At 53.8% G+C, this 25,923-nt stretch overlaps 1 protein-coding gene across 2 annotated transcripts; it reads right to left on the bottom strand.

Moving 5' to 3' along the window:
• Positions 1 to 1,289: 1,289 nt before the first annotated feature.
• On the bottom strand, positions 1,290 to 25,923 carry ZSWIM4 (zinc finger SWIM-type containing 4). Of its 2 annotated transcripts, XM_061421919.1 has the most exons (14): positions 23,901 to 25,907; positions 21,497 to 21,698; positions 19,486 to 19,842; positions 18,013 to 18,161; positions 17,779 to 17,929; positions 16,458 to 16,625; positions 15,297 to 15,647; positions 13,860 to 13,997; positions 13,273 to 13,527; positions 12,452 to 12,587; positions 7,803 to 7,957; positions 5,763 to 5,926; positions 3,781 to 3,862; positions 1,290 to 3,346 (listed from the first exon to the last, which is right to left on the bottom strand). In XM_061421919.1, the coding sequence occupies exons 1-14, from the start codon at positions 24,051 to 24,053 to the stop codon at positions 2,487 to 2,489; spliced, it is 3,321 nt and encodes a 1,106-aa protein (XP_061277903.1). In that variant the 5' UTR covers positions 24,054 to 25,907; the 3' UTR covers positions 1,290 to 2,486. The 2 variants fall into 2 exon arrangements, with proteins under 2 accessions (XP_061277903.1, XP_061277904.1); XM_061421920.1 differs by lacking the exon at positions 15,297 to 15,647 and having other exon boundaries at positions 23,901 to 25,923.

The raw sequence follows: 25,923 nt of genomic DNA on the forward strand, positions 1-25,923 counted from the left end.
GAGAACATTTGAAGGCAGCCGGGAACCCCAAGGGCCAAAGCTGAGATAGGGCCCTCAGGACCGCCGCCTCTACCCTGCCAGGCCTCCAGGCGGCGCTAAGGAGCTTGTGGGTCCGCTGGGGTCTCCCCTCACATACCTGCAGGAATGTGTGAGGCGGGGCAGAAGGTGGGGTCATCTCCAACTGGTTCCCTCCAGCGCAGGGCGGTGCCAAGAGCCAATCGCCTTGCCCAGCGCCAGGGACGGCCCGCCCACGCCTGCGCGCAGGCCCTTGGTGTCCTCCAGCTGCTGGCCCCGCCCAGCCTCGCTCTGAACCCCGCCTCTCCGGGAAGCCTGTCCTCGCCTGCCCCGGCCCTGACGCTGACCCAGTCAGTCTCTAAAGGCAGGAAACCAGTAAAGGCAACTAAAGGCCTTCTCGCCATCACCCAGGTCCCTCATCCGCGGGGTAGGAGCCCAGACACGCCCTAGGCGCGCCCGGCATTGACCATGCCCACGTCATCTCGGCAAGAACCTCGCCCACCAAGGCCTAGTCTAAACCGCGTTCCACTTTTGGGGGCTGTGTCTTCCCCACCCAGCTGCACCCAGCACCTGACAGGCACCCTCCCACCCCTGCCACGTGCTTCAGTTCAGTCGCTCAGTCGTGTCTGCAAATCACCCCAATAGCGAGGCTTCCCAGGTGGTAAAAAATCCACCTGCCAATGCAGGAGACTTGGGTTCGATCCTAGTTGAGGAAAGTCCTCTAGAGTAAGAATTGGCAACCCAATCCAGTATTCTTGCCAGGAAATCCCATGGACAGAGGAGCCCTAACGGCTAGTCCATGGGGTCGCAGAGTCAGACAGGACTGAGCAACCGAGAACGCACACAGGGAACTTCAATAGTGAGTGTCTGGAGCCAGGGCACCCTCTAGTGGCCACTCCCATCACTGCATGGACCAAGCAGCTTGGGGTGAGCAGTGTCCCCAGCCCAGCAAGGAACTAAATCTAGAGCTATCACTTTCTAAAATTCCATGCCCTTTCCTTAAACTTTGGAGCCTCAGCTTTCTCCTCAGACAGGTGTCGTAACAGATGACAGGTGTAAAGCACAGATCTAAACACTAGGCTTGCTCACAGTGAGCTCTCCATCCTGTCCACTATCATCCATACTCTTCCCACTGGATGTAACCAACAGTGGCTCCCATTGCACCCGTCGCTTGAAACTATTCCCAGAGAAGAGGCTGGAGATTTTCTACGGGGGGGAAAGGGGGCCCTGGCAGGGGCCACACTGGGGGAGGAGAACACACTTTAGTCTCAAACTAAAATTTAAAAGAACAAGCTGTGTTCAATCTTAAAAAAAAAAAAAAAAAAAAAGTAAATACAATATGTGGCTCAATAAATAGAAAAAAAAGTTACAAAATTCGGTGATCTTTGTCCTTAATTACAAGAGGAGAAAAGACAGAGGTGGATGATTGGGAGTGGGACTCTTTCTTCTTCTCCCTAGGCCAAGGTGGGGAGAGGGAGGCCAGAGAGACAACAGCTGGGAATGCAAATAGAAAGGCTAGATGGAAATATGGGAAGAGGGAATAAGATGAAGGACAGAGCCGGGAGGCAGAGGAGGAGAAAAGGAGAGACACACAGCCAGCCAAAAAATGCGAAGATGTTAGCTCCTTTCCTTTCTAGATTGGGGGGTTTGGGGGGGTCTCTGGCTTGCCTGCGCTTGTCTCCCCCCACACCAGGTTCGGAGGACAGTGTGAGTCTGGCTCGGTTCCTGAGTTGTATGTCCAGTGACTAGTAGGTAGGGGGAGGGGCAATAATGACCCCCCCAGCCTGCCCTGGGACCCTGGCACCCAACGGAATCCTGGCAGGATGAGAGGGTGAGGTATGTGGCCGAGGCCTGAAGCCTCTTCAAATCCTTCAGTGGGGGTGAACCATTGATTCCCGTTTGGCAGCCTGGAGGGTGTAGGGGCTGCCCGTGGGGCCCCTGAGGCGGGGGTGGGGGTGAGGGGGTATTACAAAAGGAGTTTAGATGCCCTAACACAAGCCCTCCACCCACCCACAGTTGGGCACAGGGAGGGTCTGTCTGCTACTTTGACTTCGAAAACCAGTGTCTGGAGAGTCCTGCTTCCCAGCACTCCCCGCTGCCCCCTCAGCACCAGACAGAGAGCTTGACTATTGCTTCTGGGGTGCTCACAATGGGGTCATACCAGCTGCACAAGCACACACCCCCTTCTAGGCCTCTGGGTGCTGGTATGGCTTCTGATCCTCGCGTCTCGCACACTCGCTTGCACGCTCCTAGGCACGCACGTGGCAGGATGCCACCTCCTGCCTCCCACCTCCTTTGGGGCTTGGGGGGTGGGGGATGGCAGGCAAGACCACCCAGCTTCAGCCGGGCTCCTTCCCTGACTTAATACTGAAACGCCACACGGGCCTTCAGCGTCGAGGCCCCTGATGGAGAGCGGGTGCCACAGGGGCAGGGGCGAAGGGAGGATGCCCCCACCGTCTGCCTCTTGCCCCTCAGCCGAAACGCTCCCGCACCAGGAGCATGAGCTTCTTCTTGCCCTTGTAGGTCTGTTTGAGGTTCTCCAGAAACTGGGCGAACTGCAGGTGCCCATCGGGCGCCAGCAGGAAAGTCTCACGAGCTTTGCCCAAGAACTCGATGAAGTCGCTGTAGTGACGCGGGCTGATGTGCGTCAGGCGCGAGTGGCTGGTGGTGATGTAGGCTGCCACAGCCGCGTCCAGCAGCTGGCAAAGCGGTGCCCGGTCGGCGCCCAGAGGCTTGGCAGCCCGGCGAGCCCCAAGGGGCCCCAGGCCGGGTGCCGAGAGGGTCCAGCGGCGCAGGATGTCGGAGAGCATGGGGGCGCAGTGGATGCTGCGGATGATAAGGGGGACGATGGCCGAGAGCTCGTGCCGGCCCAGGGAGTGGCTGAGCGAGCAGGCCCAGAGAACGTCATTGACTGCCGGGTGGCTGTCCTGGTTGAAGGCGATGCTGAGCTGCGCCAGGGCCAGCGTCGCCAGCTTGTAGGCCCGCAGTGGCAGGCCGCGGTGCTCCATGTAGCGCGCCACGGTGAAGAGGTGGGCGTGGCCCAGGCCGCCAGCGGCCGCATCCAGCACGATCTGGTAGGCCGCCTCGAAGGCCGCCTGGTTCTTCTCACACAGGGTGAGGGCAGGCAGGGCGCAGTTCTGCGGGTCTTTCATGGCGCACTGCAAGGCCAGGGTGCGGGCGCAGGCCCAGAGCTCCTCCCGCCGGGCTGCATCCAGCTGTAGCCGCAACAGCGTGGCATGGGTGGTGCCTGTTACTGCCACGATGGTGGCCGCCTCCACCGGGGTGAATAAGGAGTACCAGTTCTGCATGATGTTCATCAGGGCTTGCGGGCCTGCGGGAAACGAGAGGGTGACACTGGCTGGGCACGGGGCAGGGATTCACCTGTGCATGGGTGTACCTATGTGTATAAGTTTACCCTGACCTAGAGTTCCCACCAGGCAAGAATAAAGCTGTATCCCCTCTACCTCCACTCCAGGCTTGATAGAAACTTCACTTTACTTTTCTAAGGGAGCAGAGGGCAGCTGGGCTGGGTAGGAACTGGGAAGGTGGGTGCTAAGCACTGGAAGGATTGTCCGTTCTCCAAGCCTCTTTAGCTTGGCCAGCCTCCAGGCTCAGCTGGACACACCCTGCCCTCCCCCATGCCCATCACTCCCTCCTGGCCCAGCCCAGACCATGGGCTGGGGTCCGGGAAGTGGCTCTGCTTCTCCCTCCTGCCTGCCTGGTTCTGCATGGAGGTGAGCCGTGAGTCCCCTTTGGGGCTCTCACCGATTTCTGTGGCACAGCTGACCAGCCAGCGCACCATCTCCCTCCGACGCCAGGTCATGGTGTTCAGGGTCATCCGCATCACCTGCAGCCGGGACACAGGGAGAGAAGGGGGTCACCCAAGGGAGGCCTACGGAAGGGGGCGGAAGACTCTGAGGGACCCCAGGAAACTCAGAAGCTAAGGACTGAATCAAAGCCGTACAGTGTGGGCAAGGGGTTTCACCTGTCTGGACCTCAGCTTCCTCATCTGTAAAATGGAGATAAAAATAGTATCTACCTCACCCAGTTGTGAGAATCAAGCGAGAGTGTGTAGTAAGTAAGGCTTTTTGTACAGTGCCTACCGCTTTAATGTGCCCAGCCATTACTGTTGGTGTTATTCTAAGGTCCCATGGATTCTATCTGGGACAACTAACCAACCTGTCACTTTTCTCTGGAAAGTTCTGTGCTTCCTGTCAGATTTCCTCCTGAGGCCCCACACAAGCACCTGCCATTACAGGTCCCACCCCCAATAAGCACCATCCTTGCTGGCCTTTCTCCTGAGGCTCCAACCCCAGGTCCTACCTAGAAGCTCCTAAATAGTGGGGTCACCACCCTACAGCACCACCCTTGGGGACTTCCCTGATGGTCCCCAAGACTCCATGCTCCCAGTGCACAGGGCCCAGGTTCGATTCCTGGTCAGGGAACTAGATCCCACATGCTGCAATTAAAAAAAAAAAAAAATCCTGCATGCTGCAACTAAAGGTCCTGCATGGAACAACAAAGATCGAAGATCCTGTGTGCTATGACTAGGACCTAACACAGCCAAAAAACCCCCCAAAGCACCGCCTTTATCCCAACCCCCGTATTCCCCCACAATAGCTCCGCCCTCTTCATGGCGTTGTTCAGAGGCCAATTCTGCCACTTGTGTGCCCTTTGCTGGCCAGTTCTACACTGGGAAGATGTCACCTGAATCTGTACCTTATTCTCTAATTCTACTTTTGCCACTGAGACCCTGCCCCCATGAGCCCCATACCTGTCTATGCCCTCAAGCTGCGCCCATGCCTCTGCCCTGCCCTTACAGCACTGTCCCTCGTCCGGGTCCCTGAGGAGGACCTGGACACTCACCTGCAGGTCTTCTACCTCCACGACTTTCAACCACAGACCCCACCCCCAGAGGTGGCTCTTCACTCACAGGACCCTCCCTAAGCCCCGCCCCTCAGTAGAGACGCCTCCTTCTCACGGCAGTCTCCTGCAGGCCCTTTCCCCAAGAAAGCTCCTAGTAGGCAGGCTCTGGATAAGGCAATGGCACCCCACTCCAGTACTCTTGCCTGGAAAATCCCATGGACGGAGGAGCCTGGTAGGCCGCAGTCCATGGGGTCGCTAAGAGTCGGACACGACTGAGCGACTTCACTTTCACTTTTCACTTTCATGCATTGGAGGAGGAAATGGCAACCCACTCCAGTGTTCTTGCCTGGAGAATCCCAGGGACGGCGGACCCTGGTGGGCTGCCGTCTATGGGGTCGCACAGAGTCGGACACGACTGAAGCGACTTAGCAGCAGCAGCAGCAGCAGCAGGCAGGCTCTTCAGTTTCAGCCCCGCCCACTCATGGTCCTTATGGCACATCAACCACAGGCCAACACACGTAGGTTCTGCTCCCTCTTGTGGCCACCTGCATGCTCCATGATCCCCTTCCGTGTCCTCAGCCACACCTCCAGAAGTAGATTCTCACCTTCAGGTTCTGCAACTGAGTCACTCATTCATAGGTCCCACCCTCACTGGTGACTTCAGGCCCTCTCTCTCAGGACTCCTCTGCCTGACCCTGTTCCTCTGTAGCCCCGCCCAGAGATGCCATTCACATCCAGGCCCCGCCCCTAAAGGATGCGAGGTTTACCCTTAGGTCCCTCCTCCAGAAAGACCTTGAACTCAGGCCCCGCCCCCAAATGGGCCCTTGCCCCACCCTCATGCCCACCCGGCCTGCCCTCATCCTAGCTCCCGTGGCTCGCACCTGAAGGCCCAGCTCCAGCGCAATGCCCAGCAGCGTGGTGTCCGGTGGGGCGCTGGCCGGGGTGGCAGTCTTGCAGGCATCCTGAGCCAGCTTGAAAAGCAAGGCTGGAGAGTGGATGTTCTGCTGGATGGAGCCCAGTACTGCGTGCAGCCACTTGGGGTCTCCTAGAGTTGGGGGAGGGACAGAGGATATCACGGGCATACCCTGCACCAGCTGGATGCTGCCGGACCTGCTCACACAGTTTCTTCCACACATGTGCAAATGTGTGAATGTGGATGGTGATCACCTGGCGATGGTTCCATGAAGACCTAGACCACTCTTGGCACTCCCCTTTATCTCTCCTCTGCCCCTTCCCTTTCTGTGGGAGGAAGCCACTGGACCCCTGTCAAGGGCACCAATTCTGGACCCAGCAGATGCCAGATGCCAGGGTTCAAATCACATAAGCTGTGTGATCTTGAGCAAGTCACTTCACCTCTCCGTGCCTTGGCTGCCGCATTTGTACAATGGATAATACTAATGCCACGGTACATGTCACACAGGGCTGCGGTGACCCCATACTTGTAAAGGCCTTAATATGGCAAGACCTATATATGTGAGTGGCTTCCAGGTGGCTCAGTGGTAAAGAATCCACACGCCCATGCTGGAGCTGCAGGGGACATGGGTTCAATCCATGGGTCAGGAAAATCCCTTGGAGGAGGAAATGGCAACCCACTCCAGTATTGTTGCTGGGATAATCCCATGGACAGAGGAGCCTGGCGAGCTAGTCCATGAGGTCACAAAGAGCCTGACATGATTGATCCACTGAGCATGCAAACACATGCACATATGTGAACTTTTATTACTGTTATTATTGTTCACCTAGATCCTACAATTCTGTTACTCAGCTCCAGCCACACCAGCCTCCTCTCTGCTTCTTAAATATAACCAGGCACTCTGTGCTGGCTGTTCCTTCTGCCTGGAATACTCTTCCCATATGCTGGGAACTGAACTGTGCCTCCCAAAATTCATACACTGAAGCCCTAACTCTCTAGAGTGACTGTCTTTAGAGGCAGACCTTTGGGAGGTAATTTGGTTTAGATGAAGTCATGAGGCTAGTGCCCCAGGATGAGATCAGAGTCCTTATATGGACAGGGGGAAACCAGAGATCTCTGTTTCTCTGTCATGTGAGGAGACGGTGAGAAGGCAGTCGTCTGTAAGCCAGGAAGAGAGCCCGCACCAGGAGCTGACTGTCCTGGCTCCCGGATCTTGAACTTCCAGCCTCCAGAACTGTAAGAAAATAACTTTCTGTTGTTTAAACCACCGCATCGATGGTAGTTTGTTACGGCAGCTGAGCTAAGACACCAGATACTGGCATTACTCCACCTTTGCCTTCATGTTGTGGCTTAAATGTCAACTTGCTGTATGCCCCTTCATAGCACTTATTACCTCTCACTGCATAACTATCTTCTTTCCCTTATTTATTGTCCGTCTGCCCTCCCTAGGAATAACACCACAGAGCATGGGATTTGGGACAGTTTTGTTTGCTACTGGGGCTCAGCATCTGGGACTGTGCCTGGTATATACAGAAAGTGCTCAAGAAGGGACTTCCCTGGTGGTCCAGTGATTAAGAATCCACACTTCCTCTGCAGGGGGTGTGGGTTTGACCCCTGGTCGGGGAACTAAGATCCCGCAGGTCAAAAGAAAAAAAGAATGTGCTCAAGGAAAACTGCATAGGTGCACGCTAAGTTGCTTTCAACTCTTTGTAACCCCATGGACTGTAGCTCCCCAGGCTGCTCTGTCCGTGGGATTCTCCAGGCAAGAATACTAGAGTGGGTTGCCATGCTCTCCTCCAGAGGATCTTCCTGACCCAAGGATAGAACCCACATCTCTTATGTCTCTTGCATTGGCAGACAGGTTCTTTATCACTAGCACCATCTGGGAAGCCCCAAGGAAAACTGTGGGATAAGTAAAAGTAAATGGGGGGAATGGAATGAGGGTAAGGAGGGAGAGGAGTAATGTAAAGGGCAGAGGGATGGGGCGGGGGGCAGCCACGGTCCTCACCCTTGGCAGCAGTCAGCATGGCAGAGGCCAGCTCACACTGGCGGGTCTCCAGGTGGCCGAGGATGAACCAGCGGGGGAAGCGGTTGCTCATGATGGAGTCCAGCGGGTTGCTGGGAGGTTCTCCAGCTGGAAACGCTGTCTCCAGGACGGGCAGCCTGGGGTGAGAAGAGAAGCAAGCCTGCTGTGAGACAAGCCTAGACTCTCCATCCTCTCTAGGAGGTGCCTCCTACCTCAGCCAGAACCTACCTTCCAGAGTCAGCAAAGCCCTGGGCACCCAGGAAGATGGAAGATGTGTGTTGAAGATGTTTACTGCATGTATAAAATACATGGGGCTTCCTAGGTGGGGCTAGTGATAAAGAACCTGCCTGCCAATGCAGGAGACATGAGACCCGGGTTCAATCCCTGGGTCGGGAAGATCCCTTGGAGGAAGGCATGGCAACCCACTCCAGCATTCTTGCCTGGAGAATCCCATGGACAGAGGAGCCTGGCGGGCTATAGTCCATAGGGCTGCATAGAGATGGACATGACTGAAGCAACTCAGCATGCACGCATGCATAAAATACATACAGTATAGCACAGGGAACTCTACTCAGTACTCTGCAATGACCTATATGGGGAAAGAATCTCAAAAAGAGTGGGTATATGTATATGTGGGCCTTCCCAGGTGGCACCAGTGGTAAAGAACCTGCTTGTTAATGTGGGAGACAGAAGAGATGTGGGTTCAATCACTGGGTCGGGAAGATCCCCTGGAGGGGGCATGGCCACCCACTCCAGTACTCTTGCCTGGGAAATCCCATGCACAGAGGAGCCTGGTGGGCTGCAGTCCATGGGGTCACAGAGTCAGACACGACTGAAGCGACTTAACATACAGGCACAGAGGGATGCTGCTGTTGCTGCTGAGTCCCTTCAGTTATCTTCACCTCTTTGCAACCCCAATGACTGTAGCCCGCCAGGCTCCTCTGGTCTGTAGGATTCTCCAGGCAGGAATACTGGAGTGGCTTGCCATGCTCTCCTCCAGGGGATCTTCCCGACCCAGGGATCGAAACATGTCTCTTATGTCTCCTGCATTGGCAGGCGGGTCTTCACCACTAGTGGCACCAGGGAAGCCCCACACATAGGTATATGTATAATTAATTCACTTTGGTGTACACCTGAAAGTAACACAACATTGTAAATCAACTATACTGCAGTAAAAATTTAAAAAAAAGATGTTCACTGCAGTTGAAACTGATCAGGGCCTTGTGGGAATCCCAGGCACAGAGGCCTTTCTGTCTGGCATTTCTTGAAGTAAGGACTCCAGTCTCCAGAACTTCCCTGCATTCCAATGGATGGACTCCAACAGTTGCTAATCAAGGGAGGAACAGCCAAGATACCACCTGAAGCAAGATTAAAGGGGCTGGAGAAACTCACCAAGATTAGAAGACCTGACCACCTGAGATGAAGGATCTGTGACCCCTGCTCATATCCTGATCTAGTCAGAGACCATATTTTTGACCCACTGTTAAAACTCTCATCAGGGTTTCCCTGGTGGCGCAGTGGGTAAGAATCCACCTGCCAACGAAGGGAACACGGGTTCGATTTCTGGTCAAGGAAGATTCCACATGGTGTAGAGCAACTAAGCTCGCATGCTTAGTTGCTCGTCACTACTGCGCCTGTGCTCTGGGGTCTGTGAGCTGCAACTACTCAGCTTTCGTGCCACCACTACTGAAGCCAGCTTGCCTAGAGCCTGTGCTCTACAACAAGACAAGCTGCTGCAACGAGAGGCCCACATATAGCAACTAGAGAAAAGCCTGTGCAGCAGTGAAGACCCAGCACAGCCAAAAATAAATCAATCAATAAAATGATTTAAAAAGTGTTTTCAGTGAGCTCTTTGCTGACATGCCCTACACATGGGCAAGTGCAACTTCCCCTCCCAACCCCTTCTACCCGTCTCTTGCATGTCACCATCTGCCATACAACATAGTTTACCTATAAATGTGCATCCTGTCACTCCCTCACTACAATGTCAGCTCCATGAGGGCAGGAATTTTTGACTGTTTGGGTCACCATTGCATCTCCAGCACCAGAACAATGCCTGCCATACAACAGGTAAACAACACGTGTTTCCTGAATGACTCAATGAGGGGCCCCCGTAAGATATTTTGATACTCAGCTCACTGTTTCCATACATTTTGTGTTAAGAAAGTTCTACAAAGCTGTTAAATGTAATCAGAGCATGCAAAAGGAGTCAAGACTATTCTGGTTCCAAATATCTAAAATGACTTTGCTGGACTTCCCTGGTGGTCTAGTGGTTAATACTCCACCTGCCAATGCAGGAGACACGGGTTCAATCCCTGGCCTGTGAAGATCCCACATGCCCCACCAAGTAGCTAAGCCCACAGCTACCGAAGCCTGAGCACTAGAGAGCCCCTGCTCCGTGAAAAAGAAGTCACCACAGTGCGAAGTCTGAGCAGAGCCACGAAGAGTAGGCCCCACTCTCTGCAACTAGAGAAAGCCTGCGGGCAGCAATGAACACCTAACACCGCCAAAAATAAATAAATAAAAATTTAAAGAATAAATAAATGACTTTGCTACGTGACTTGGGACACAGCTTCAGCGTGTCTTTGTGTAAAATGGGTGTAAATATACTTATTTCGCTGGGGTGTTTAGAAGATTATATGGGATAATGTGAGTCAGATTTAGATCAGAAGTTGGCACCTTTTCTTCTGCACTGGTTGGACAGCCAGTATTTTCAGCTTTGTAGGCCATTTGGTCTGTGTCACAACCATCATTGTTGTGTAAAAGCAGACACAGACAATACACAAGCGAGTGAGTGGTGCTCTGGGCCAATAAAACTTAATTTCTAGAAACTGAGATTTGAGTTTCACGTGTTTTTCATGTGTCACAGAATTTTTTTTTTTTTTCTTCCCAACCATCTAAAAATATACAAACCATTCTTATCTCAGGGGCTGCACAAAAGCAGGCAGCTGGCCAAAGTTGGCCCGTGGGTTGTAATTTGCTAGCACTGGTTTAGGAAAAAAGTCCGACACATAAAAGAGTGTTCTCTAAATCATGGCTCTTAACAGATTATTCTTTTCAAATATTCTGGAAAATGCACCTCAAACTTTTTTTTTTTTTTTGCCAGGCCATGTGGCATGTGGGATCCTAGTTCCCCAAGCAGGGATTGAACCCGATCTCCCTGTATTGGAAGCAGAGTCTTAACCACTGGACAGCCAGGGAAGCTCTCAAATTGTTAATAGGTATCTCTGGAGGATACGGAGAAGGCAATGGCACCCCACTCCAGTACTCTTGCCTGGAAAATCCCATGGACGGAGGAGCCTGGTAGGCTGCAGTCCATGGGTTTGCTAAGAGTCGGACACGACTGAGCGACTTCACTTTTACTTTTCACTTTCTTGCATTGGAGAAGGCAATGGCAACCCACTCCAGTGTTCTTGCCTGGAGAATCCCAGGGACGGGGAGCCTGGTGGGCTGCTGTCTATGGGGTCGCACAGAGTGGGACACGACTGAAGTGACTTAGCAGCAGCAGCAGCTGGATGACAGGATCAGAGGGTGGGAGGTGGATTTCACTTAATTGGTTGGGCATGGTTTACTATAGACGGGGCCTTTTACTATTCTGATTCTGTGATCTGCTGGTGCCCATGGGAAATGGTAACCTGGTCATTCACTGCAACATCTAAATGTCTATCAGTTTCACACTGGGTTTTTCATGGTACCACCCTACAGTGGTTCACCTGTTATGTGACAGGATAGAGCCTTTAAGATGCAAAAGTTCAGTGAAAACAAGGTGCAAAGAATAGGTACAGGAGACTTCTTTGGTGGTCCAGTGGCTAAGACTTTGTGCTCCCAATGCAGGGGGCCTGGGTTCCATCCCTAGTCAGGGAACTAGATCCCACATGCCACAGCTAAGAGATCCTGCGTGTCGCAATTAAGGATTCCTCGTGCCTCAACTAAAGAAACTGAGTATGGCAACTAAGATTGCGTGCAGCTAAATAAATAAATATTTAAAAAGATTTACCATCATAAGAAACCATTAGGTTATTAAAAAAAAAAAAAGAATAGGTACCAGAGGTATGGGGCTTCCCTGGTGGCTCAGTGGTAAAGAATCTGCCTGCCAGTGCATGAGACTGAGGTTTGATCCCTGGGTCAGGAGGATCCCCTGGAGAAGGAAATGGCAACCCACTCCAGTATTCTTGCCTGGGAAATCCCATGGACAGAGGAGCCTGGTAGGCTACAGTTCATGGGGTCACAAAAAGAGTCAGACGTGACTTAGCGACTAAACAACAACAGGATGTATCATGGGCGTAAAGGAGAACCAAGTTTTAATTGTCAGATTACGAGTTTGCAGAAATCCGGACTCTTATAGTGTAGGTATGAAAGTGGTAACACTGCTTGCCTCCAGAGCTTTAGGTAGGTTGGGGTAAACCTAGAAAAGGACTCTGAATTCTGTGTCATGTGGAGATTTCTCAAATTCAAAATAATATGACATATTTATGTTTAGTCAGCAAGAGCACCGAGCGGCCTGGAATGCCAGCATGAAGGAGACTGCAGGAACTAAGTTGCGAGAGCAGGCGGAAGGATGGGGCTCCCAGTAGCCTCCCATCCCCTAATCCTTCCCGCCCCGGGGGGAGTCCCCCGCTGCATTTTCTCACCTCATGGCTCGCAGTGCGAGGCGGTAGGCCAGGTCTGGGTCGTGAGGCAGCAGTGCGGTAAACAGGTAGCGGGCACAGGTGTGCATGGGTACGCTCTCCCGGAACAGCACTTCTCCGAAGCCACTGAAAGGACCCCCTGCGGGGGCAACCCAAGCTCAACCCCCAGGTATGGGTGTGTATCGCCTCTCCCCAGGGGTCCCCACATTCCAGTGGGGTATGGGCCGCCCCAAGATAGAGTGGTTGGGGCTAGAGAGGTCCCAGGGGTGGGGAAGCAGGGCTGAAACTAAGACACGTACTGGAAAATCCAAAGGAAAGAGACCCTTGGGACCTCTGGGTAGGGGTAGGACTCAAACGCAGGCTGTTGCCAGAGTGAAGGCAGGGCTGCACTTGTTCTGGGGGCGCGGCCAAACCAGCTTCCCTAAGTGGTAGGGACGGGGCCTCACAAGGATAGGGTTGAGAGGGGGGAGGCCTCATCAATAGCAGCCGTTATTGGCTGGCAGGCTTTCTGGGGGCGGGGCCAAAATTTGGACCTCCCCTTTAGGGAACTGCCAAGGTATGTAATGATGGGATGGTTATCACTGACTCAGTGGACATGAGTTTGAGCAAACTCAGGGAGATAGTGAAGAACCAGGAAGCCTGGCGTGCTGCAGTTATGAGGTCACAAAGAGTAGGACACGACTTTGCGACTGACCAATAAGGTATGTAAGACAATAAGTACCGGAAGGTAGAGGCTGGGTCTCCCAACCCAGCAGCAACCAGACCACTGCAGTGGACTCGACCCTACGTTTCAGGAACAACCCGGCTTAGAAGTGTGGCCTTACCTTCCAGCAGCTGTCCTGCCTGCTTGCGCAGCACCTGCACCAACCGCTCGTCCAGCTCCACTTCCTCCAGCAGGGCCAGCAGCTGCTCCTCATTGCGTACCACCTTGTCCTGGGCATACAGCCCCTCGGGCAGGGCCCGCTGCTGTCCCAGGCCCAGCAGGGCCACCTCTAGCGCCATTGCCAAATAGGACTCCCCAGGGCTCCCCGGCACGGGGACGTGCTGGTAGGCCACCTTCCGCTTCTCAGGGCCCGAGTCTGTGGGAGAAGGGCACCAAGGCTACTGGGGAGGAACCCATTTTCCTGGGACTCCAGTGGTCCCTGACCTTAAACATGGATACTGTAGGGGTGGGGGAGATTTATGGAGAGCCAGCTGTTTCTGCACACACCAGGAGGTAGCGCCCACCTTCCAACAGCAGGTAGGCCTATAGTGGCCTCACTTTCAGAAGCTAAGCCTCTTGGCACCTGGTACTGGCCAAAGGGCAGGCCAAGTGTAGGGGCGTGGCCAAGTAATAGGAATACTAGGCAAAGGAGTATGGCCAAGGGGTGGTGATTCTCCCACCTCCTCCAGGGGTCCCCAGTGTGGATACCTGGGTAAATGGCGAGGGTCTCCTCCTCTAGACGACAGGCCTCCAAGAGTGCCCTGCAGAGGCAGCCAATGGGGTCCAGGGGATGGCCCACCCATCCTTCCATGTTAGTGATGCAGGTGGAACCTTTCTGCAGTAGCTCTGAAGGTAGAAAAAAAGGCTCAAGGCCCACCCCTCTACCAACCCTCCAGGAGGGCTTCCTCTTCCCAAACCCCGAGCCCAGCCTCCAGATGCCCATCCAGCACCTTCATCTCTGCCCCCTTGAGCTCTGCAGTAGGTCTCACCTCCCTGGCCTCCTATCCCACACCCAGGCTCAGGCGTGGCTAAACTGGGTGCTTTTAAAACATCCAACCAGTCTCATTCCTCTCCATAGAACCCTTAATCCTTCTCACTTCTCTCAGGCTCAACCAGCTTTCAGCACTCTCAAGGACGGATCTGAACGCTTCCCCATGACTGTCACGCACCCACCCCATCTGGAAGCACATCCTCTCATCTTCTCACACAAGCTGAGCTCTCCCTTGCCTCTGGGCTCCAGCCCACGCTGTTTCTTCTACCTGGAATATAGTTGCTCCCTCTCTTTTTCCTGGGAACCTCATGTACATCCTTAGGATCTAAGCTTAGCTCTCACCTCCTCTGGTCCTGGGGAAGGGTAGGAGCTTTCCCTATGCTTCCAGGCTAGAGTTCTGCTCAGATACCAAAGCCCCCATCTTCCCTCATTAAACCCTGTGTTCCATTTCCTGGTAACTAACCTATCAACCCAACCTCATCACCCAGAGTATGCAACTGGTGGCTCCCTCCTGCTCCCCATATCTAGTCTATAAACATGTTCTTTTTTGGGTCATACAACATGGAATACAATTTTGAATTTGTTGCCCATATTGGGGGGAAAAAAAACAAAACAGGAAATTACACATCAAAGAATCCAGATTTCTGACCTCTCTTGGAAAAATCTGATCTGGCATGCTGGGTCCATGTTCTTGAAAGGCAAGTGGATGGATGCATAGAAACTACATTTCCCAGACCCCTTTGTGTGAGGTGTGAAAGGTGGGAGAAAATGAGCCCATTACTCTTCTGCAGCAGCTGTGAGTAGGTGTGTGTGTGGCTGTCTGGGGCACAGATGTAAGATTTGCCAGCAGGTTCTGGGTTGTCCTCTTGGGAACTGCCCCCACCCCCCAGTGAGGGCTACAGCCAGCTGAACTCTCTGTGCTTCTGGAGTTCAAGTTTGTGAACCCAGGCAGTGGCTTCCCTGCCTTTCAATATGGCATCCCTTTCACTGGTTCTGTGAGCCCTCAATCCCCTGTATTAAAGTCCTTTCTGCTCAATACACCTTGAGTGGTCTGTTTTCCTGTTGTACCCACAGACCCTCCAGGTTGCCACAGCCCCCAGCAGTTGGCATTTGTGTCTTCAGCCCCAGGACACGATGATAAGATTGGTGCCCACCTTTTTTCTGCTGCTTGTAAATCTGTAGCTGATGTCGCTGCTGCAGCCGGAGGGTGTTGACTATGGCACTTGCCAGCCGCAGGGCCTGGCGGGGGTATCCATGGGCCCTCAGGGTGTCCACACGAGCACAGGTAGTGGGGAAGGGCTCGCCCAGCCAGAGCGGGCGGCCCTGGGGGTCGAAGGTTGGTTTGTCACTGCCCCCGTTGCCTGTGAGGTTGGGGCTGTAGGAGTCACTGGCCAGGATCCTCTGCAGATGGTCATCACTCCAATGCAGTGACCCAGCCTGCAGGGCGCGGCCAAACACGGTGTGGCGGGAACCTGCAGCCATCGCCATCACCTCCTCCTCTGGGCCTGTGGGAGAGGTGCCCAAATGTGGCTCCATGAGGGGGGCCCTAGCAGTTAGGCAATGGACAGTTCTATCCCACCAAATGCCAGCTTGGGCCTAGACTCTGGATACAGTGACGAGTGTGCCATCATTGCCCCCAATTTTTTCAGAAGACTTAAAGTTGTGTGTGTGTCAGGGGAGCTATCATAGTCCTTCATGAAAGTGAAAGTGTCTGACATGAAAAAGTCGTGTCTGATTCTTTGCGACCCCATGGACTATAGCCCGCCAGGCTCCTCTGTCCATGGAATTCTCCAGGCAGGAATACTGGAGTGGGTAGCCATTCCCTTCTCCAGAGGATCCTTCTGACTCAGGGATTGAACCTAGGTCTCTGCTTTGCGGTGGATTCTTTACTGTCTGAGCCACCACAAATGAACAACTGGGTCTGTCCATCTTTCTCCCTCCATACTCAATTTCTTTCTCTCTCCTCCTCTATTTCTCTCCCTCCCTCTCTGCCTGTCTTTACTTGTCTTTCTCTTCTCAATACCTGTATCCTTTTCTTTCTGTTTCCCCTTCCCCCCACCCGATTTCTGCCTCCATGGCCAGGAGGAGACTGAGTCAGCCCAGAACTACAGGTATCTTAAATATTTCACATCACTGTCCCTCAGGCTGCCTGCTGCCCCTGCCCTGGACACTCACTGTCTCCTGGCTAGGAGGCAGGTAAGGGCTCGTCCCCTCCGCCCTGCCTCCATTTTCCCCCAGAGCACCATGATGGGGAGACTAGGCCACAGGCAATAGGGATGGGTTGTTGCGGGGAATGGCAGGGACCCCTCTCCTACCTGGGATGAGGGCTGCAGTGGGCTGCAGGCTGGGCCCATCAAAAGAGTAATTGCCCTCCTCCAGTGGGCACACGTCCAGCTTGTCCCACTTGCTAAGCAGCTGGAGCCAGCTCGTCCGCTCCTCTGGTCTGCAGTGGGGACTCAAGATGACGCACACCCACAGGGCCCCTGGGGAGGGAGGGTAGCCAATGTGGGCATGGAGGAGGCTCAGCACTCATGCCAGCAGGGGCAGCACACTTATGGAGTGCCTGCTGTGTGCTGGGCACTGCTTAACTCTCACCTTGGGCCTCTGAGGCTGCAATTCATCCTCTCTTCACTTTATGGCTCAGAGAGGTAAAGTCACTTGCTCAAAGTCACACAGCTGGGAAGACAGAAGTCAGGACTCAAACCCTGGCTACCAGACTCCTCTTGCAATTTTTTTTTTCTCTATACCACTTATCACTATCAATCACAGGGGTCAGCGAACTACCACCTGTGGAGAAAATAAAACCTGCCTTTTTGTTGTTGTTGTTTGGGAGCTGCACTGCATGTGGGATCTTCGTTCCCCAACCAGAGATCAAACCTGCACCCCTGCCTTGGAAGCACTGGACCACCAGGAAAGTCCCCCACCACCTGTTTTTGAATGGCCTTTGAGCTAAGAGTCACTTTTACATTTTTGAATGGTGGAGGGGGTGAGGAATAAATAAAAATATTTTGTGATTTGTGAAAATGATATGAAATTCAAATAAATAAATAGTGCCCATAAATACAGTTTATTGGAATGCTACCATGCCTACTTTGTTATGTGTTTGTGGTTGCTTTTTTGCTACAACAGATACAATTGAATAGTTGGGACAAAACCCAAATAGCCTGAAAAGCCAAAACTATTAACTGTCTGGCCCTATGGAAAATGTGTGTTGACCCCTGGCCTAATGGGCTTGTGGGATTTTCTCTTCTCTGTCTGCCCTACTAGGTGTCAGGTCTCTGAGAAGAAATGAAAGTCGCTCAGTCGTTCAGAGTTCGACTCTTTGTGACCTCATGGACTATACAGTCCACGGAATTCTCCAGGCCAGAATACTGGAGTGGGTAGCCTATTCTTTCTCTAGCGGATCTTGCAGACCCAGGAATCAAACCGGGGTCTCCTGCATTGCAGGCGGATTCTTTACCAACTGAGCTATCAGGGAAGCCCTGAGGGCAGGTATTTAATCTCTTTTGTTGCCTGTGGTAGCCCCAGCGCTCAGTACAGCCCTTGTATATTGGCGGTGCTACTGAATGAGGACGGATTCAGGGTGGTCGAGCCCAGGAGCTTGCCGTGCTTCCGCTTTTGGGGTCTGGGACTCACCCAGCTCGTCCCACAGCTGGCGGCACTTGTCCGTCATGCCAGCGCCCTGCTGCCGCCACAGGGCCAGGCGCGGGTCCTGCAGGAACTGCTCAGTCATGAGGATCAGCATGCGCGCCCCATTGGAGTCACGCATCCGCAGCATCTCTCGCACCTGTGCCAAGACCTGGTGGTGAGAAGGGGCGGGGCTCTGACTCCGGAGCCTAGCCCCGCCCCCCGTGCTTGCCCACGCAGCACCTTGCAGAACATGGAGCGCAGCTGCTGGCTGGCGCCGTAGTAGCCGCCATTGGACAGCAGCTGTTTCACCTGCTCCTGGATCTGCTCCTCGTCCAGGTGCCAGCAGTTGGCATCCTCGATGCCTGCGCCTGCTGTGGGGTCTGGGGCACCTGTGGGGAGGGAGGGAAAACAGGTGTGCGCTGGGGAAAGGAATATGTCAACCAGTCCTCCAAATCACCCAATCCATCCCCAAATTCCATCCATCCCACCTGAAAACCCACTCACCCACCCATCCATCCTCATCCTACCCAAAGCATCACCTACGCATCCATTCAAACCACTCACCGGTCTATCCACACCCCCATGTCATGCCATGCATCTTTCCATCCACACATCATAACCCTTAGCACACCTACCTACCGCATTAGTCCATCATCCACCCTACCCATAACTCCTATCTGTTCACTGATCTACATACCCATCCCATCAGTCCATCCATCCATCCATCCACCTACCCAACCCTATTTGTCTTTCCAACTCATCTGTACCAAACACTCAAAACACTACTGACCTATTCATCCACTGACCCACACAACCATGCTATCCATGCATCCAGTTACCCAAACTCTCCATCTATTTTTCCCCCACCAACCATCCATTCATTGGTATCTCTCCAAACACCCACCAATCCATTAGTCCATCCATCCATCCCATATCCTTGATCCATCCACTATGTCAGTCTATATATAACAACATTCATGCACCCATCAACTCACCCTCAATCCATGTACCCCTTGGTCCTTCCAATCTTCCACCAACCCCATCTGTCCACTACCTCAAATTCCGCAAGCAAAGCACATCCCATCCAACTCCACTGCCGAGTACCACCAACTCCCCATTCACCTACTGTCCCAGTAAATCACCCATCCACTCATTCCATTCATTTTCCCACACCATCAGTTCACCCCAACACTCCATCATGAACAATTTCTGGCCACCCATCACTACTCTCAAACATCCATTCATGCCTCCACCTGCTACTCATCCATCTATTCACTCTCCATCTTACTCCATCCTCCCACCATTATAGTTAAGCAACACTTGTAGCTCCAAACCACCCCAGAATTCATAACACCTCCGGGTGTATCTCCTAACCATATCCCACCTCTCATAACCACTAAGGTCCACACATACTCCTCATGACCTCCACCCATCCATGATCCCAGGCCTGCTCCTGCGATCTTGGGACACCCCTACCCTGGGGCTGGATCTTCCCATTGGCTGATTTCTGACCATTCGTCTACCCAGGGCCAGATCAAATCCAGGTTCTGCCACTTCCTAGGTGTGTGACCTTGGCCTCAGGTGGTGGTGCTCCACCCTCATTCCTAGATCAAGGCTATCTTTGGATGCTGTGACACATGCCTGCCACATAGCAAGCAAGGTGGCTTTGAGCTGGGGCTTCACCTCTCCCATTAGACCTTGGGGCACCCTTACCATGCACCAGGTTGATCTCAGAGCCCAGGAGGAGGATCTCGTCTGCCAAGCGCTGGGCGGTGGGCAGCACCTCGGTGTGGTGGGCGCTGATGAGGTACTGCACAAACTTCTGCAGCTGGTCCCGGTTCATCTGGGAGAGTGTCTCAGAGATGGGCAGTCTCAACTCCACCTGGTGGGCGTGCCGAATGCGGTGCAGCGACAGGGCCACCACGTGGGCACAGTAGAAGAGATCGCGGTTGTCACAGCCGCAGGTCACAGATGTGATCTTGCAGCGGTCAAAGCTGATGGAGACGTGGTAAAGCCGCTCGGGCTCTCCAGGGCCCCCTGGCTCCCGGACGTTTCCACTCAGGTGGAACCCTAAGACCAAAACCAAGCTGTCACTGCTGCATCACCCCAGAGATGGGTTGTGCTTGACAACGACGCACAGCAAGACCAGATGCAAATTCCAGCTGAGTAACTTAGCACAAGTAACCTAACCTTGCTGGGTCTCAGTGTCTGCATCTGTGAAATGGGAATATTAATGAATAAATGTGGAGGTAGCATCCTCCTCATGCGTTTGTAAAGAGGATGAAATGGGTTAATGTAGAACACTGTTTGCAGACAGTAAGTGCTAAATAAATGCTTGTTCTTATTCTAATTCTGAATAATATTACCATAAGCCCTTGAATCATTATGGATACTGCCCAGGCTCCAGGCACCCTGGAATTTCCTGGGAAGATACCAAAGAATCTTGGGGGCGAAGGGTTGAATCTTGGGGGCCAGCTAGGGGCGAGGTCACCCCATCAACCCCCTGCCCCTCCCTGGCCCCTGGGGAGCCCAGATGCCAGGCTCATCCGACTGGTTGGGCAGCTCAGGCTCCAGCCGGCCCTGTCTGTGTCATGCAGGGACACAGCAGCTTCCTCATACCAGTTGGAGGTGGCCGAGCCTGTGGCTGGCTGGGTCATGTCCAGGCAAGGGGGCCCCCAGGCTGACATGGTTCAGAGACGGTCATCTTGGCTGAGTCCCTGCCTCCAGCTGGGAGATGACGTGACCTGCCACCATGTGAAGTGTGGTATTCCAAGGCTCATCTGCCTTCTGGCTCAGTCTCCACTGGTTCCCATCTGAGCCCTGCTTCCTGAGGTCGAGATTCATCCTTCATCTCCAGCTACACTTCCACCCGCTCCCTTCACCTGGACCCTGCTGTCTGCGCTTTAAGAGCACTCCTTACTGATGATCCTCAGCTTTCACCCTTTGTTCAGTTGCTCAGTCATGTCTGACTCTTTGCAATCCCATGGACAGCAGCATGCCAGGCTTCCCTATCCTTCACCATCTCCCTGAGCTGGTGAACTTTCACCCCAGACCCCACCAAATCCTCGTTGCCTTAGGTCCAAGACCATCCCTAAACCTATGAACCCCACCTCCACCTGAATCTCTCTGCCTGAGGTCTAAGTCTGTCTCTCACCACTGGCTCTAAAACTGCGCCACTTCCCTGGTCCAGTGGTTAGGAATCCTCCTTCCAGTCAGTGTATGGGACATGGGTTCGATCTCTGGTGTCGGGGAACTAAGATCCCACCTGCCTCGTGTGGGCAGCTAAGCTCGTGTGCCACAACCAGAGAGAAGTCCACACGCCCCAACAAAAGATAAATATTAAAAAAATAAACAAAAAAACTTTGCCTCCAACTCTTACCAAGGACCCTGCTGCCTGAAGTCTAGGATCATTCTTACCTCTGGCTCTAAACCCTGGGCCCAGAGGACTCCTGGGCCCCAGTGCCTGAGGTCTGGAACCTCCCCTCACTTCCGGTTTATAATCGCTCCTCAAAACCACTGCCTCCTCCCTGTCTCACACTTCTACCTTCACCCCCAACTAAGATGACTCAAGTCGAGGCAGATCCCTGATCCTGAGCTCAGAATATTTTGTACAACCCTCTGTGGGCATCAAAGCCTGCCTTTTGGAATCTTCCAGCTCCCTGCTCCTCCCCACATGCTCTGGACCCTTGGCCTCACTGGCAGGGCTGGAGGGACAGGCACTCACCTACTTGCAGCACACGATCTACGGCCCCACTCTGCAGCAGGTGCAGCCCACGGGTGAAGGGCACCCGGGTGTCGTGCTCGCCCTCTGGGGGCTGGTACCCAAGTGATGAGTACATACATATCTCCCGCTCGCTGCGTGGAAATGACCAGAACACAATGCGCTTCTGGACTGGCTCCGGCACACGGGAGAACCGCTCCTCAACCTGTGGAAAGAGCTGCTGTGTTAGAGACCCGGGTGCTGGAACCCTGACTTTGCTGCTTACAAGTACCATGACCCTGGGGACTTCCTCCACAGCCCAGTGGCTGGGAATCTGCCTTCCAGTGCAGGGGATGTGGGTTCAAGCCCTGGTCCAGGAACTAGGACCCCACACGCTGTGGGGCAACTAAACCCACCCACCACAACAAAAGATGCCACAGTGAAGATCCTACCTGCCACAGCTAAGACCTACCAAAATAACCAAATAAAACAAGTAGCATGACCTTGGACAAGTCACTTTGCCTCTTTGAGCTTCAGTTTTTCTCAAGTGTAAGAAGGAGATGTTAAGAGCACCCGCCTTTCGGGTGTCATGAGTATTACATATGCATTAATATGTATAGCACTTATAATAACACCTGGCCCATTGTTAGTATTCTAGAACTTTCTGTCACTTCCCTCTTGAATGTCAGGTCCCAGGATCCTAATGGAAGGTAGTCTCACCCCTCAGGCTTGTGGGGTTGGGGTGGGGCAGGAGGAAAGAAGACAAAAGTGATCAGAAGACGAGTGATCAGGCCTACACAGTCTTAGCCCACATTGTGCTATATGTTTTATGTATATTAAATACCCTTAATTCTACCAGCAACAATCCAATATTTTGGCAGCCTGGGGATTCTAAGCTCAGAAATAAGGTGAATTCATTTGTTCAGGATCCCACAGCTGATGAGCTCCAGGTTCCAAGACAGGCTCTCTGTTCCAGCTGCTAAGGGTCCCCAGGAAGGGACAAACGTCCTGCCCACCCCTGGGGGCTCTGGGCAATGAACTGAGCTGGTTGAGCCTACATTCCAGTCCAGGCTTGCTACTCACTGGCTGGGTGTCCTTGGGCAAGTTTCTCAACCTCTCTGTGCCCTTGTTTCTTCAAAGTAAAGAGACCAACTTCCAAAGAGCTGCTTCTGCGTGGTAAGACCTTTACTAGGGCCAGACCTGCCTGAGGCAGGTACATGGGAGCCTTGGAGAAGGTTTTAAGATTGTCCTGGGGGTCTCACACACAGTAAAGGAGCAGGAACCCTTCAGAGTCCCCAGTCCTGGATTTCAAAGGGAAGTGGGAGGACCAGTGATTCGCCCGGGGCCTCGGGGACAGTTGGCAGATGACTAAGGAGGGATTTTCCAGGCCATGAATCAGAGCCCGCCCCATCCACACTTGGCCCAGACCCATTGGTCGAGGCAGACTCCCTAATTCTTTTGAGGCCAGGGAGCAAAGAAAGCCACCCAAAGCCAAAGAGAGGACAGAGCCTGTCGGGGCTGAGGAAGGCTTGGTCAGGTCCTAGCCACAACTCCACTGAGGCTGGGAAAGTTGACTCTAATAGCTTCCGCCCTGGGGCCATCCTGGCAGGGCCCCCAGAAACCATAGGGGCAGGGTTCCAGGTGCACCTGTCCAGGTAGCAAGACCCTGGCCCCGCACTTGCTGCCAAACTCTGGGATGGTTGAGGGTGTGGGGTGGGGAAAAGGGGAGGGTAGGCATGAGGTAATGGGGAGGGAGGACTCTGACAATGGAGTAATCTCTGCAGCCAGTCAGGAGGGGCAGCCCCAGGTGGGAGGTGGTCCCAGAATGACAGGCGGTTGTGTATTAGGGCCTGAGTGAAGGATTCCCAAGAGAAGATGTCCCCATGGGATAAGTGGGTTGTGGAGGCTGGAGGCAGGGATCGGAGACAGAAAGGGGTGTCTTGGGCCTGGGATCTATATATATGGGAGAGTCCTCTAAAGGGGTGTAGGTCAGAAATGTTGGGTCTCTAGGTCCTGAGATCTGCTCTGTTCCCAAGTTGGGGCGGTCCTAAGAGTTGGAGAGAGGACTGAGGATTGAATGGGGTGCCCTAACTGGGGATGAGGATAAGGTGGGACAAGAGAGGTATGCGGTGTCCTAAGAGGACCACGGGTCAGGAGGAGAAAATGGGTCCCGAGTTGGATCTGGGGCACTCAGGTATTCCTGGGTCTTGTGGGCTGAAGAGCAGAGTTGTCCCAGGAAGGGATGGGGGTGGAAGGAGTGAAATGGGAGGATGAGGGGGTGTCTTGGGTAGAATTAAGGATTTTGGAGATCTCTGGAGGTGTCTTCGATGGGGACAGGTCCGGAGGCTGGGGTCTGGGCAGGGAGAGGAAAAGATACGTCTAGGAAGAGGCTAGGAGTGGGTTCCTCCCCACCCCGCCTCTCGCTCACCTGCTCAAAGGCCCAGTTCTCGGCTACTCGCTTGGCGCTGAGGTCCAGCAGAGCTTCGGGCCGGCCCCGGCAGCGCACGGCCCCGGCCCCGGCGTTGCGCTCCTCCGGTCCTGCCGGGCAGCCCCGGCTCCGCTTGGCCGCGGGGGGGTCCATCCGGCCCGGCCGGAGCCGGGGCCGGGGCGGGGCCTGTTGAGGGGGTTCTGCCCGAAGCCCGCTCCCCCTCGCCGGCTCCCACGACTCCTGCCCACCTTCCTGACCTTGGTCTGTGCTCGGTCGCCCCGGGACTCGCGCCGCACCCACCCCTGGGCCACCACGGTGATGCGGCCCCTTTAAGACGCTTCACAACAATGAAGCTGCCTCGGCCGCCGCTTTATCCTACACCGTTGTCCCGCCCCCGCCGCCCATCCCTATTGGCCCCCCCTTCGGCCTCCGAGGCCCTCCTCCGCCGTTGGCTGCACCACCAGATCCGTATCCAAGTCGACGCTGTTCATTCGTTACGTACACTGCCCGTCTTTTCGGGACTACTCAATCAGGACGCTCAGCGAGCTGGGCTGTCAATCACGAAGAGCCGAAGACCAATCACAGTGGGAGGAGACCCCGCAGCGCCGGCCTTAAGCGGAGTTTCGGGGCGGGTCTTGGGTTCATTCACAACATTCCTCCCCCGCCCCCCTCGGGCTGGACAGCGCTCCCAGGGCTGCTGGGGCTGTGCCCACACACAGCTTTGTTTACTGAGGGTCGCTTCCGGGCGCCGCGAGGGGACAATCAACACTGCTCGGCCCGGGAGCGAGACAGAGCGGCGGGATCCCCGGGCAACCTCTCAGCCCATCCTCCCTCTGGGCTGTGTGGCGTGAGAAACAGCCTCTCTGGGCTCCAGGTCAAGTTTTGATGCTTTGCGGAATGGAGGGATCACAGGTCGCTTGGTAGAGCTTATGGGGGCTGCGGGCACCCTCTCTAGAAATAGAGCCAAATTCAAATCCATCCTTGAGCCCCAAGAGAAGTACCCCCAATCCATTCTATGCCTCATATATTGTTGTTGTCTTTTAGTTACTAAGTCGTGTCCGACTCTTTGTGACCCCATGGACTGTAGCCCGCCAGGCTCCTCTGTCCATGGGATTTCTCAGACAGGAATACTGGAGTGGGTTGTCATTTCCTTCTCCATATATTATGTTGAGTCATATGAAATTATTGATTTTCAATCATTTTTGATACACTAAATGACAGTCTCATAAAGTTCAATGTAATAGATGTTAAATCTGACCACTTGTGATTATTTTTTCTGATTCAACTTATCTGGGCCACATCTCTGACCTTGAAGCTGTCGGTGGTGCTCATTGCAGTTCCCCAGCCCAACCCACACCCCCGGCTTCCGCCCACCGTGGCCCCTGCCAGCTCCATGTCCTCAGAGAACCCTGCATTTCCCCTTTGCCACACTTCTCTCCGTCAGCATTACGTTTCTTTATCATTTCAGCAGTTGTTTACCTTCTGTCTCTCCCTGCTCCATGGCGAGCTCCAAGAGGCAGTAGTTTGTCCAGCTGATGCACTGCTTTAAGGCCAGCACCTGAACACCTCAGGACATACAGCAGTGGCTCAATCTATATATAACTTGTTGACTAAACCAACTCATGCCTGTTCCCATTCCACTGAAATGATGTACAGAGCAGGAAAAACTCAAGCTGGCTCTTAATTGGTCTAATTGCTGCCCCCTGCCCCTCCTCATATGGAAACTCTGGCTTTTTCCTTCCAGGAATTTCCAGTTTCACAGCTGCACGTTCTGGCCAGTCCCCAACCCACCATTCAGCAAACTCTCTCTGACCTGCACTGTCCAATATGGTCACCACTGGCCACAAGTGGGCTTTTGAGTCCTTGAAATGGGGTCAGCCTGAATTAGGCTGTGCTGTGGACTTACCTGGTGGCTCAGACAGTAAAGAATCTGCCTACAATGCAGGAGACATAGTTTTGATTGTTGGGTCAAGAAGATCCCCTGGAGAAGAGAATGGCTACTCACTCCAGTATTCTTGCCTGG

The sequence above is a fragment of the Bos javanicus genome, chromosome 7 (assembly GCF_032452875.1).
Source record: "Bos javanicus breed banteng chromosome 7, ARS-OSU_banteng_1.0, whole genome shotgun sequence".
Classification (NCBI taxonomy): domain Eukaryota; kingdom Metazoa; phylum Chordata; class Mammalia; order Artiodactyla; family Bovidae; genus Bos; species Bos javanicus.

What these genes read in the sequence shown, in the direction of transcription:
- ZSWIM4 (XM_061421919.1), bottom strand. Translation starts at nt 24,053, where the DNA reads ATGGACCCCCCCGCGGCCAAGCGGAGCCGGGGCTGCCCGGCAGGACCG. An exon ending in GGCAGGACAGCTGCTGGAAG is followed by an intron (nt 12,588 to 13,272) that starts GTAAGGCCACAC and finishes TTGCCCCCGCAG; the next exon opens with GGGGTCCTTTCAGTGGCTTC. An exon ending in CTCGCACTGCGAGCCATGAG is followed by an intron (nt 7,958 to 12,451) that starts GTGAGAAAATGC and finishes TTCTCACCCCAG; the next exon opens with GCTGCCCGTCCTGGAGACAG.